General features: G+C 43.8%; 1 protein-coding gene across 1 annotated transcript in view; it reads left to right on the top strand.

Annotated features, from left to right (window-relative positions):
• The window catches only part of BPGM (bisphosphoglycerate mutase), a 33,325-nt gene extending 28,832 nt beyond the window's left edge, over positions 1-4,493 (top strand). The window contains exon 3 of the mRNA XM_083181592.1: positions 1,108-4,493. Within this exon, the coding sequence (XP_083037718.1) occupies positions 1,108-1,286 (179 nt within the window). The 3' untranslated portion in view covers positions 1,287-4,493. The remainder of the gene's footprint in view (positions 1-1,107) is intronic.
• Positions 4,494-14,750: the final 10,257 nt, after the last annotated feature.

Genomic DNA, 14,750 nt, shown 5'->3' with positions numbered 1-14,750 from the left:
TGCTGTACGATCGATAAACGGTCTTGTCCGTCCATACTCGGTCGGTCGAAGGTTCAGTGCTGTTTAATATTCATCCGACCGGACGGGCCCATATCGGAACAAAAGTGCAGTGTGTACGCACGTTCGATCGATATGCTAGTCATTCTTACGATTATACTTCCAAAGCTGGAACGCCCATGTGGGCATTGACTAGCTGCATGATCTCTCCTACAGCACAGCATGTAAAACAAGAAGCTTTCTACATGTAGACGTGCACCCCATCACCCCATAAACCATTGAATACCCAATGCTTAGCCAGTCTTACTGCTGCTGCTGATGGTGCGCTGTTACCGCTGTTATTATTTGTTATTACAGTTCATGTATGGCTTCTATGGATGGCCAACCACTAAATCCTGAAGGATCCAGTTCCCATCGGTAGCTCATGAATGCACAACTTTATTATATACTACTGTAGTGTTCATTCTAGCACCCTGCATCTGCCAAAACCATGCAATCCTGTCTTTGCCGTCAATCTAGCACAATTGGCGCTTCTAGTACAGTGTGGTCTGTATTTCAGCACTGATATGCAGGCCACACCTGTGCTAAAAGCACCACAGCAGAGAGCAACACTGCACGCAGGGAAGTGGGAACTGCACATGGGTTGAACTACTACTATCCTAAGGCTTTTATAGGTGATCCACAGCTGCCATTTTGTATTTTTTGTGGGGGGTTTTTGTGTACCTCTTTGTAAGGTCGACCTTTTGACTGTCGACCTTTCCATCGCTAACATAATGCTTGTGTCAACCTTTTGAACAACCTCGATAACATACAATGATTTCGCACAGCCTGAAAAAATGGACCGGATCTCTTGGTTGGGTTTTCATACCTGTGCCATCCACAGAACGGTCAGTCAGCCAACTGTAGACTATGAATGGAGATCACCTCCATACGTTGTGTAGTGTATTGAGGCATCTGATTATCGTCCGCTCGGTCTGGCCCTTCTCGGGTGCATGACGATACAGCGTATGTGGCTCGCTCTATGGGATCTTCTGGCTGTTTGATTCAGGGGAAAGTTTAACTTTTGTATAACTGTATTTTCTTTTTTGTCTTTTTTTTTTTTTTTGCCAGGGATTTCTGATGCAGACATTATAAACATTTCCCTTCCCACCGGTGTCCCCGTGCTTCTCGAACTAGATGAGAACCTGCGCGCCGTCAAGCCTCATGAATTTTTGGGAGACCAAGAGGCCATTCAAGTGGCCATCAAGAAAGTGGAAGATCAAGGCAAAGTTAAACCTGCCGAGAACTAAGCCGCTTTCACACATCCGCAAGCGGCACTTCATGTTAACGAACTTCCCATTTGTAGCGAGCAATGTCAATGGATTCCCTCTTGTTGGTAGACATGTTGGAATAGATTTTTAGAGATTCCATTGGCAAATTATCATGTGTGGTAAGGGTTCTGATAAGCTTCTTTAGTAGGCACTTATATAGCATGGTATGGGGTCATTGGGTCGACCAAATTAATGTTGACATCCTGAAGGTCGACACAGACAGAGGTCGACATGCCTAAGGTCGACAGGGTCAAAAAGTTGACCCAATCATTAAGTCGACAGTCAAAAGGTTGACATGTTTTTTTCCCACTTTTGTGACATGAATGTCGACATGGACACCGTATCGGTGCGCCGAGGCCCCTCACATGACTCTCCGGACACAGTGCCTTGCTACGTTCAGCACACTATTAGATTCTGGCTCAACTCCCTAGTAGACGGTAGGGCATGAGATACTGCCTGTCGGGTCAAAAAAAAAAAAAAAACCCATTAAAACCCATGTCGACGTTTTGACTGTGGACCTTTTGTCTGTTGACCTAAGTCATGTCGACTTTCAGTTGTCAACCCAATGTATGTCGACCTTAATAGTGTAGACCCAAAGACCGTATGCCATATAGCATAAGTAAATGTTTGCACCTTAGCATATATTCAGTATATTTACAATTTTTTATTTAATTCCTGTCAAAATTTTTATTTTTTATTTTCGCCTCTTAACCCTTTGTGTAGCCTAGTGATGACACTGGTAAAGTAGACCAATAAGGCCCTAAGTGACCCCCCCAAAAATAATCTGTTTTGGTAATTTTCCATTTTGTAGTACATAAAGCATTAGAGCTCGTACACCAAAGCATTTTTGATTCATTCTAATTTGATATTTTGTTAATTTTTCATCTGGCAGACACGTTTCACCGAATTTTAGAACATTTAATTGGCGTTTGAATGGCTACCGTCATGACAATATAGCGGGTATTCAACTAGTCCCTTTTTATTGGCTAGGTGAAAATGGACTACTTCAAATTTATTGTATTCAGTTGCGGGCATCTTCACATTTGGGGGGGGGGGGGGGGGGGGGCTTGGGTGAAAAATTACAATCCAGTCGAAAATGCAATTTAACTGATCCATGTGGGTTACGCCAGTGTTGATCTTTTCACCCAGGTGAGAAGTTGGCACATTTAATCAAATAGGGCAAATCCAAATAACGGTGAAAAGTGCCGATTTTTCGTCTAGGTGCCAAATTGCCACCAATTGAATTTCCCCCTAGTCTACTATCCACATTTTTTTTTCCAATGCTGTACATTTAAATGTGCAAAGGGTTAATAGGCATGAATGCAGATGTGGTACATGACCATTCATTTTGCAAATACAGGTATTTCCCTTAGTAACTTAAACGTGCCAAAATTCACCTATAAAAACCACTGCATTTTTTAATTTCTTCATTTACTCTCCATCTGGTGGGAAGTAGGCACAAGATTTATGTGAACGCCCTTGCAGTTTTTCATGCCTAGGTCTTGCCATTGCATCTCATAATATTAAGGTTTATGGTTGCTTTTAGTCAGTATTGTATTGAAATGACAAAGTTCTTGGTGTTACAAAGCTCTGCTTGAACTTTACTTTTATAGCTGTGTTTTCTTTGTTTTAGGAAAAAAACTTTCATTTTAATAGGACAGTATCCCTATGCCCCCCCCCCCCCCCAATTCACACACACATACACACACACACATCTAATAATTTCATGTTGAAATTAATAATTTAAGAAACAAATGAGAGAGAATCTGTCCTGCGTAAGGAACAAACTAAAAACGTGTGGGTGTTTGTACCTTTTTTTTTTAAGACCTGTATTTTTTTTTTTTTTTTTTATATACCATAATGGGATTTACTGTACGTATGTAATCCTTAATTCTCTCTCCAGACAAATCCCACATAACAGCACTGGCCCTGTAAGGCGCTTTCTTGCTTTAAACCGTACATGGAAGGCGGCCTTTTAAATTATCAGTCAAATAAAGCTTAAAATGTAGCATTATATAAGAGTTTTGCAGAAGTGATCTATTTTTCATTATTAGGAAAGTATTTATTTACTGAAAAAAATTTATATATTGAACAAACAAGTTGCCAGAACAAAAGTGTATTGGTCCATTTCTTGTCGATTGTTTTTTAATGTCTGTTTTTATTATATCGTTAAAGCAGCAATCCCGCATTGGTTGTTTTGTTTTGTTTTTAGGGTTTTTTTTAGTTTTGTTTTTTAATAATCATTTTAGATTATTGTTTCTGTGAATCGTGTGTATTTTCCCCTACAAACCTCTTTTTTTTTTTTTTTTTTTTTTAAATCATCTGGAAGGAAAAAAGTTACAGCTCCCAGTCAAAGGCATAGGCTTCCAGACTGTAATCCTGTCATGTCAGAGCACAGAAGGGAGGGGTGGGTTGTCGCATTGGGGGGGTATTCTGATTCAATCGGTTCCCATGTGTTCACACGGTGGACCGATTGTTTGCCACTGGGCATATAGGTTTTTATGCGCATGTGCTGACGCTGTGGGTGAGCGCCCACAGCACTCTAATACCAAAGTCCGGGCTGGGGGCGTGGGTCGGCAGGCCCGACAATTTGCATAGAGGAACGGCCAGCATTTCATGAGCGTTCCCATGAGAACACTGGGCGTTCCCATGCAAATAGCCTGATGACGCGGGGGCGCCTGCAGATCAGAGACCATAGATTAGATCATAGAGATGTCTCAGATCTGCGAGCGCTGAAGAAACCATTTGATGGTCGCTGGTCATCGAATGATTTCTCCCCTGCTCCCAATGGATGCCTGCGGGGGTTCAGGGGTGGTGGGGGGAGGCCCTTAGTGGACTCGCAAGGCTGGGGCCTAAGAACACAGCTCAGATTGGCATTCCAAAGCCCGTTTTCATACTTCATAGATGCCATGCGACTGTGGTTGCCATGGTAGTCCGAGTGTAAAGTTCACTATCATTAAAAGTAGTCTGTAAATCAAATTTGGTGAGAAAAGCAAATATTGTTCTTAAAGCCTGCTGAAGTCACCTCATTTTTTTTCTGGAATTGTTGCTTTAACTGGTATGCGCACTGTCTATTATTTTGTTTGTTTATACTTGCTTTTCCTGTTTTAATGAATTAGCATAACACAGTTTGTTTTTACTGCTGTCCTGGTTGTTTAATAAAAGTGCAAAACTACTGTATTTATACTTATGACTCTGTTTCTGAATTCTAAACGTAAACCCTGGAAATGTAACTGTCTGCACAGTGACTGAGAAAAAGCTGCTTGCTGTCTGAGGGAATATTGGAGCAACACCAAAGTAATTAAGAACACTCTTGACTGATAAGGACAACTCATTACCTGCACAGACATAAAAGGCCTAATTTTCAGTCAAATACAGTGATCATATTCACAAAAATGGTTGATGGTTTTAAACTAGGCTTGCATCTAAGAGGCCAGAGTAGCACAGAGCATGTGTCCCACAGTGTAAGTGTAGAGGTGCAGTAGCGATTGGAATGCATTATCCCATAAATGTATTGGAAACATCTTAGGTGTTCGTGCCGCATGTATTATTATAACAATATAATCTGCATCTCCTGCTTTATAGTAACCGCATAGTGTGCCACCTGTATTATAGTAACAGCATAGTGTGCACCACATATTATAGTAACAGCATAGAGTGCACCACCTGTATTATAGTAACAGCATAGAGTGCACCACCTGTATTATAGTAACAGCATAGAGTGCACCACCTGTATTATAGTAACAGCATAGAGTGCACCACCTGTATTATAGTAACAGCATAGAGTGCACCACCTGTATTATAGTAACAGCATAGAGTGCACCACCTGTATTATAGTAACAGCATAGAGTGCACCACCTGTATTATAGTAACAGCATAGAGTGCACCACCTGTATTATAGTAACAGCATAGAGTGCACCACCTGTATTATAGTAACAGCATAGAGTGCACCACCTGTATTATAGTAACAGCATAGAGTGCACCACCTGTATTATAGTAACAGCATAGAGTGCACCACCTGTATTATAGTAACAGCATAGAGTGCGCCACCTGTATTATAGTAACATCATAGAGTGCGCCACCTGTATTATAGTAACAGCATAGTGTGCACCACATATTATAGTAACAGCATAGAGTGCACCACCTGTATTATAGTAACAGCATAGTGTGCACCACCTGTATTATAGTAACAGCATAGAGTGCACCACCTGTATTATAGTAACAGCATAGAGTGCACCACCTGTATTATAGTAACAGCATAGACTGCACCACCTGTATTATAGTAACAGCATAGAGTGCACCACCTGTATTATAGTAACAGCATAGACTCCGCCACCTGTATTATAGTAACAGCATAGAGTGCGCCACATGTATTATAGTAACAGCATAGAGTGCGTCCTATAGTAACAGCAGAGTGCGCCACCTGTATTACAGTAACAGCATAGAGTGCGCCACCTGTATTACAGTAACAGCATAGAGTGCGCCACCTGTATTACAGTAACAGCATAGAGTGCGTCCTATAGTAACAGCATAGAGTGCGCCACCTGTATTACAGTAACAGCATAGAGTGCGCCACCTGTATTATAGTAACAGCATAGAGTGCGTCCTATAGTAACAGCATAGAGTGCGCCACCTGTATTACAGTAACAGCATAGAGTGCGCCACCTGTATTACAGTAACAGCATAGTGCGTCCTATAGTAACAGCATAGAGTGCGCCACCTGTATTACAGTAACAGCATAGAGTGCGCCACCTGTATTACAGTAACAGCATAGAGTGCGCCACCTGTATTACAGTAACAGCATAGAGTGCGCCACCTGTATTACAGTAACAGCATAGAGTGCGTCCTATAGTAACAGCATAGAGTGCGCCACCTGTATTACAGTAACAGCATAGAGTGCGCCACCTGTATTATAGTAACAGCATAGAGTGCGTCCTATAGTAACAGCATAGAGTGCGCCACCTGTATTACAGTAACAGCATAGAGTGCGCCACCTGTATTACAGTAACAGCATAGAGTGCGCCACCTGTATTACAGTAACAGCATAGAGTGCGCCACCTGTATTACAGTAACCGCATAGAGTGCACCACCTGTATTACAGTAACAGCATAGAGTGCGCCACCTGTATTACAGTAACAGCATAGAGTGCGTCCTATAGTAACAGCATAGTGCATCCTATAGTAACAGCATAGAGTGCGCCACCTGTATTACAGTAACCGCATAGAGTGCGCCACCTGTATTACAGTAACCGCATAGAGTGCACCACCTGTATTACAGTAACAGCATAGAGTGCGCCACCTGTATTACAGTAACAGCATAGAGTGCGTCCTATAGTAACAGCATAGAGTGCACCACCTGTATTATAGTAACAGTACAGGGTCTCAAATTATGACAATAGTAATGGTATAATATGATTACTAGAGTTGCTGCACATGCCCAGTTGTAGCAGTTTCGGTACTTGTGTATTAGCAGGGCGCCCCCTATGTTAATTGCTTAGTGGCTATTCTGCGTAGTGAAATCGCATTGCACAAAAACGGGACATGCGATGCGATCTCACTAGTTAATTTTTCACTGCACCCTGACCGCCCATCGCATCACACGCAAAATTGCATGCGATTTTTAGTGCTCTGCGATTCAGCACAACACCCCCAGTGTACATGTCTGTGTGATGCAATGGGATTTAGCACACCCCCACTATCCAGCTCACCCCCCGAAGCATGGCGAGCGGTCGCGGAACGCGTCCTCCCAACCTTTTCATACCCCCACTATCCACGTCGGCATGGAGTTGATTCTATAAAGTGTGGCGAGCGGACACGGAATACATGTAAAGTAATCCGCGGCCCCTCGCGGGGCTCGCCACGCTTCAGGCTCGGTGCGCTCGCCACACTTTATAAAATCAATTCCATGTCGACGTGGATAGTGGGGGTTATGAACAAGTCGGGAGGACGCGTACCCCATACCCTCGTGGGGCTCGCCACGCTTCGGGCAGGTGTGGATAGTGGGGGTGTTTTAGGAACCATATTAACTAGTGAGATCACATCGCACGGCACAAAAACGGGACGTGATTTCACTGCACCAGCGTACGTATGCTAATTGGGCGCCGTGCTAATACACAAGTACTGCAGCTTCTTCTACCAAGTTTGCTGTGTGTGTGTGTGTGTGTGTGTGGCTCTGAGTCCTCAATCAGTGCATTGGGCCAGAGAGTAGCCACCAGGAAGAAGAGACCGAAGCCTTATTAGGTGGGAGAATATGTGCTTAGAAAGTGCAGTACTGGGTCTATTATGTTTATGTCTTTATTATGGTATGTTTAACCTTTTCCTGACCACTTATTTATATTATTTAAATGTTCAATGCAGCCTATACTATAGACCAGTGGTTCCCAAACTGTGCGCCGTGGCTCCCTGGGGTGCCTTGGGACACATGCAGGGGTGCCCTGGGTTGGTAGTCCAGGACGAACTCAAATTATTAATGGTTAATTATTTATAAGCAAAACCAGTGCTGGTGGCTGCCAATCATAAAATGTGTACAAACAGAAGCAATTCCTGCCCTTTTCCACATAACTGACCCTAAGAATCGCATATAAATCCAATCTAATTAAAATAAATTTGGCCTAGGGGTGCCGCGAAAAAAATCCTTATACTCTAGGGTGCCGTGATTAAAAAAAGATTGGGAACCCCTGCTATAGACCATTTATAGTGTTAGGTATTATTACTGTGTTCCATACAGAATCCAGTGTATAAAAGACCAATGCTTACATTAATGTCCAGGGTCGTTACTAGGTTCTTCTACAGCTCCCCCAGACTTCGGCTCTTGCTCCAAACTTCTGCGGAGTGGGAGATTGTGGACTGTATTTGTAAACCCCTCTCCTGCGTTTGCCACTAGTATTCTAGTAACCGAAGAAACTGTGCCACATTTATTATAGTAACAGTGGAATCTGCACCCCCTGTATTATAGTACCAGAAGAATCTGCACCAATTGTATTATCCTAACAGTGGAATCTATTCACCTCTCCGTCTCCTCATTCTCATTGGTCCTCTTCATCATCATTCCCCCTTTACTTCCCAGCACTGCACCAGCATTCACTTAGTGTTACACCACACTGCACCATCACATACACTTAGTGTTACACCGCACTGCACCTGCTCAGATCCCCTTAGTTCAGGCATGTCCAACCTGCGGCCCTCCAGCTGTTGTGAAACTACACATCCCAGCATGCCTTGCCACAGTTTTGCTATTAGGGAATGCTAAAACTATGGCAAGGCATGGTGGGATGTGTAGTTTCACAACAGCTGGAGGGCCACAGATTGGACATTCCTGCCTTAGTTCATGTGAGATCAGCTTCCATGGAAAATAAACTGCACATCTCTTAAGCAAAGTGAATTCTGGTGCTTAGAAATACTGAGACTCAGTGGGTTATGCCACAATGGTCTATCTCTATACAGACCAGGACCTTAACTAAAGTTGTGTGAGTGCTGCCGCCTAGTGGCAGCACTGTCACTCCCCCGTAGCATCAGCGCAGTGCCTGATTAACCATAACGCTGATTAGACTGCAGCCTAAAGCACCAGGGGGCTTGCAGGTGACAACCAAGGGCTAAAATTAAGGTCTAAGTTTTTCTATGCTTGTTAGCTATCATCCGTCCCAATATACTGTCAGGGTGAAGTTCTTAAAGTGACTGCCAGGTGGCTGTGCCAACTGATGGAACCATTACTTGGAACTGATGGAACAGCAAAGTCAAATTTGAAATTGCTAAAAAAAAATGAGGGCATTCAAAGTGTTTAAATAAGATGGGACACCCAAATCATTTGCTGCGTATAAAAAATGTAATAAGAAATTTAAAAATGCCATCAACATGACTAAATTAGAGACTGAACGTAAAATAGCCGCAAATCTAATCCCCCAAAATTCTAGTTATATAAACGGGAAATGGTTAAGGAAAGAAAATATTGGCCCACTAAAAATAATCAGGGTACCCTGGTAATAGAAGAAAAAGAGAAAATGGAATTATTTAATGAATGTTTTGCTTTGGTATTTACAAGGGAAGAATCTTCAGAAGATCTCCCACAGATTAAATGCTCGGCTCTTGATTGCTCCCAAACTGTATATTTGAGTAAGGAAATAGTCAAAAATAGATTACAGAACCTAAATAGTAACAAATCTCCTGGCTGGACTTAGAGACAGGGTGCCTCATAAAAGGTTATTAATGAAACTAGGTAATTTAGGGTTAGGAGATAAAATTTGTAATTGGATTAAAAACTGGTTGCACAATCGGGGACAGAGAGTGGTGATAAATGGCATACATTCCACCTGGGTAAGGTCCAAAGTGGAGTTCCGCAAGGTTCAATATTGGGACCCACATTGAAAAATGTAAAGTGATTAATTATGAGAACAAAAATGAGCAAGCTACTTATAGGCTAAATGAAGTTATTATAGGGAATTCTGCTCAAGTGCAGCAGCAAAACTATACATTGGTATGTATTTAAAGGGGATGGATTCAAGGGATGCCAATGTGATAGTGCCTCTTTACAAGGCATTGGTGAGACCACACTTGGAATATTGTGTTCAGTTCTGGGCACCGCACCTTAAAAAGGACATAAATGAATTGGATTTCCAATAGTGTGTAAAGCAGCAGCCTGACATTCAGTCACTGCCTGGGAGCGCAGGCTGCAGGGAAACTCCAGCAGCATGGCCTCTGAGTATATGGGTTCCCTTAATTTGTGGGGGCCCCTATTATCTGGCCCTATTATCTCCCTTAATCTGGCCCTGATGCCTGCTGATTTCCCAATTGCACACTTATATACCATGTACTTGTCCTGCATTGTCTTGTACTGTAAGCCAGATGTGTCACCGGGTGTGGGGACCACATTTTAATCACTCCATGGGCATGTCCAGAATCTCCATAGATGCTGGCTGCCCCCGGAGATGGTGGTGTCTGTAGTGCTGGCTCTTCATTTTTGATGGGTGCTGCACGCTGCAAAAGAGTCTTACACTGCAGCACCCAGCTCCTGTCAGTGCAGAGAAGCCAGTACTTTGGTGTCAGCCCCTTTCAGATTGACAACTGGGCGTGGACCGCACTCCTGCACCCAGCTAGTGACCCCCCCCCCCCCTGCTGTAGGCCGCCATTTTCTCATTTGTTTATGTATTTTGTTAGATGCTGCAGAACCCTTGTGGATCCATATAAATAAAAGATAATCATAATAATATTCAGTGAGGGTATGTCAGTGTGCCACATTTTTGATTTTCTCTATAAGCAGAGGCATATACTGTAATACATAGGGCAACCAATCAAATACTATCTATTTTCTTCTAGAAGATGCAAAATAAATAAGTAGATTCTGATTGGCTGCCCAGAACTCCCATCTTAGTACATTTCCCCATATAGTGATATTGTGGGTGACAGGAGTAAGGAGAGTGGCAACTGTTTTCTTTTTGAATATATTTTTTGAGTACAGTATATAATATGATACAACTGAAAATGTTTGTCCCCTGTATAATTAAGACTTTACCACTAGATGGCAGTCTATGCATGTAGTGACATTCCCGAAGCATGCTAATAGTCTAGGTTTTAAAGATAGACATTGCTCAGTACGGATGGTTAAATCAAATTGACAGTGGTACTAATTTAGTCACCTGTGGCCAAGCTTGGATAGACTATAAACCAGGACTGTTAGGGTGCCTTGACAACCGCGTTTCGGAATCACTGCCATAACACAAGGACAACATCTCTCACTTTGGAACATTAGGCCTAATTCAGCTTCAGTTGTAGTTTTGCAATAGAAAAACCAAAAGTGAAGATCAGTTCTGAATAATGCAGCACAGTCCTGGACACCAATTCACAAAACAAACAGGAATGAAGAGAGTGTAGTAGCGTGTGGGCGGGATGTATTAAAATACATTGTCGCCACACCTTTGGGTGGTGATACCCTGCCCAGCGAAGACGGGGCGTCCTGGTTTTAGTACATTTAAAAATGCTGTGAAACCCCCCAAAAACGGGGGTTTTACTGCATTTTTACCTTAGTACATCCCACCCCGTGTCTGTCGATTATCCCCTCTACTCTCCGCTCATCCTCTTTCCTCCTTAATTTTCGTCCCCTACTTCCGCTTTGTCACTGTATCTGTTCTTGGGCGTTGGGGAACTGAAGTCACAATCTCCTGACCGTCACCGGCGCCAAAGTAGGAGGAGAAGAGGCAGCCATTACCCTGCACAGCAGCAGCATCTGGTATCTACTAGGGGTGAGCGGGTTCGGAATTCGGGAATTGGAATACACCCAGACACCCCCAATCTGAGCCCGGACCCGAGCACTCCGTTATTGCTGGCAAGACTCGGAGCATAGAACGCAGCAAAATTTCATCATCCTGCGTCGGATCTCACGAGATATGTCCCGGTCATCGGCGCCATCTTGATTCCCGCACTTGATTGCAGACAGCACTGACGTGTCCTGTGCTGTCTGCTGCATGGGGGCTGTAATGGAGGCTGAGAGGGGGTTTCTTCTATGGGGAACACCTAAGGAGGAAAAATACTATTGAGGAAACTACTATGTATAGAGGACAACTGCTAAGGGTGAAACAACTATGGGGACAGCTCCTAACGGGGACAGCTACTAAGGGGGAAACTACTATGGGGGACAGCTACTAAGGGGGAAACTACTATGGGGGACAGCTACTAAGGGGGAAACTACTATGGGGGAAACTACTATGGGGGACAGATACTAAGGGGGAAACTTCTATGGGGGACAGCTACTATGAGGGAAACTACTATGGGGGACAGCTACTAAGGGGGAAACTACTATGGGGGACAGCTACTATGGAGGAAACTACTATGGGGGACAGCTACTAAGGGGGAAACTACTATGGGGGAAACTACTATGGGGGACAGCTACTATGGGGGAAACTACTATGGGAGACGGCTACTAAGGGGGATACTACTAAGAGGGAAACTACTATGGGGGACTGCTACTAAGAGGGAAACTACTATGGGGGACAACTACTAAGGGGGAAACTACTATGGGGGACAACTACTAAGGGGGATACTACTATGGGGGACAGCTACTATGGGGGAAACTACTATGGGGAACAACTATTATGAGGGAAACTACTATGGGGGAAACTACTATGGGGGACAGCTACTAAGGGGGAAACTACTATGGGGGACAGCTACTAAGGGGGAAACTACTATGGGGGACAGCTACTAAGGGGGAAACTACTATGGGGGACAACTACTAAGGGGGATACTACTCTGGGGGAAGCTACTAGGGGGGACAACTATTATGGGGGAAACTACTAGGGGGGACAGCTACTAAGGGGGAAACTACTATGGGGGACAGTTACCAAGGGGGGAACTACTAAGGGGGTTGGGGGCTAATAAATGGGGATTGCTGTGTATTTGAAAAAAAAATATATATTAATTTTTCTTTTTTTTCTTTTTCTCCTGTGCTGCCCAGTATGCTGTGCCAGTCCAGCCCCATGTGTCATGTATCGTTCCAGGAGTGCCCCATGTGTTGTATATAATTCCTGGGGTGCTGCCATGTCTTGTATATAATTCCAGGGGTGCTGCCATATGATGTGTATAATTCCAGGGGTGCTGCCATGTGTCATGTATAATTCTAGGTGTGCCCCATGTGTGCCGTATTATTCATATGTGTGCTGCTAAGTCTGCCGAATCAGTCCAGGGGAGCTGTCCTTTTTTTAATTAAAAGAATAAAAAAGATTTGGTACTTGGTGTATTTTCACGGCGCCCGATATATCGGCCGATATATCGATGCGATCCGAAACTATTTTTGACCTGTTCATAACCCCACTATCCACTACGCATGGAGTTGATTTTATATAGTGTGGCGAGCGCAGCGAGCGGACACGGATTACTGCACTCGCCACACTATATAAAATCATTATGAACAGGTCAAAAATCGTTTTGGATCACATCCGCTATATCGGCCGATATCACATCCGATATATCGGGCGCCGTGAAAATACACATGTACCCCTTTGGTACCCTGGAATAGAGCACGGACACCCACCACCTAGACCCCAAACTTGCCCTCATCAATTGTGACCGGACCAGCTTCCTGAATTACCCCAGCAGCCGTTTACATTGGGACGAATACTGCCAGCACACCAGGTAGAACCCTACACAAACAGGCGTTCCCTAGGCAGGAAAATACAATCTCTCCCACCAAGTACCCACAACTGAAATCGGCCTCTAACATCTCCAAAAATGGAAGCATCATAGGAAAGGGCACATGACATCATCCCATCTGAACTTTGGGTGACTGTCCATGCTCATATACAATTTTTTCTTGGTACCAGTACTTTTTCACAGTATTATTATCCAGCAATACCAGATTAATTTTTTATGCTTAATGTATGTATTTTTATTAATATTAAAATGTAATAATACTTTTACACCTGTTTGCATGTTGTTTAGGTTTAGCGCGGTTTCAACCTCCACTTTTTTATATCTGAAATTAGCCATCTCCAATGGATTAATGATTAGTCTGTCTGTATATTCAACAAGGCAAATAGTCAGCTGTATACAGTAGTTGAGAGATTAGAGTTCCATCTCAAATAATAATGTGTCCATCCATTTAAGTTAGATTCCCCATTGGATCCACCAGTCTCTACCTGGGCAGGATGTACAGTACTAAGCAGGGGCGGTAGATCCCACCGCCCATCAAGCCGATGCTTGTCGTATATGTACTGACATATGAGGTGAGCAATGCAGCTCTCCCGATAAAAGATGCCCTTTGCTGCTTGAACTTCCTTCTAACGGGGAGGTCCAACTGTGCATGTGTAGAAAAGCTGGAGGCCACGGGGCCTGCTGGCAGGAATCCGCTTCCGATCCCTTACACAGCAGCGCTACGAAGAGAAGCCCATAGGCTTCTGTGGGGTTATGCCAGCTAGAGCTGGCGTAATCCCCGCAGCGAAGCCCCGCTGGGAGAGGCTTTAGTTAATTTGAAAATGCTGTAAAAACCAGGAAACAGGGTTTTTACCACATTTTTATAGCACATGCCGCCCCCTATCACCCACTACTTTTCTCTGTCAACCTCTGCCTCTCACTATCACCATCTCCCCGTCAACCACTACCTCTCCCTTTCATCCAATTGACCTTTTTGTGTCACATTAACACTGTCACCCTCTAATTTTTACTGCCCTCTCCCAGTCGCCTCCTGCCTCGCCCTGTCACCCTTTTGCCTCTCACTGAACCCTTATCATCACTCACTCTCACAGTCAAACTACTTTTACTGTCACCCTCTCCCCATTACCCTCTTGCTGTCTCCACAACATCCACTGCCTCTATCTGTTACCCTCTACCTGTTCCTGTCAACCACTGAGTGATACTGAGAACTTGGGGTTGAGTGGAGGATGGGGGCTCAAAGCATATTTTTCACCTTGGCATACCACTCACAAGTTGTGCCACTGCATTGCACTAAATAGCCCACAATTCC

The sequence above is a fragment of the Crinia signifera genome, chromosome 4 (assembly GCF_055691185.1).
Source record: "Crinia signifera chromosome 4, ASM5569118v1, whole genome shotgun sequence".
Classification (NCBI taxonomy): Eukaryota; Metazoa; Chordata; class Amphibia; order Anura; family Myobatrachidae; genus Crinia; species Crinia signifera.
The sequence above is the reverse complement of the archived record's forward strand: the minus strand, read 5'-3'. Positions and strand labels throughout refer to the sequence as shown.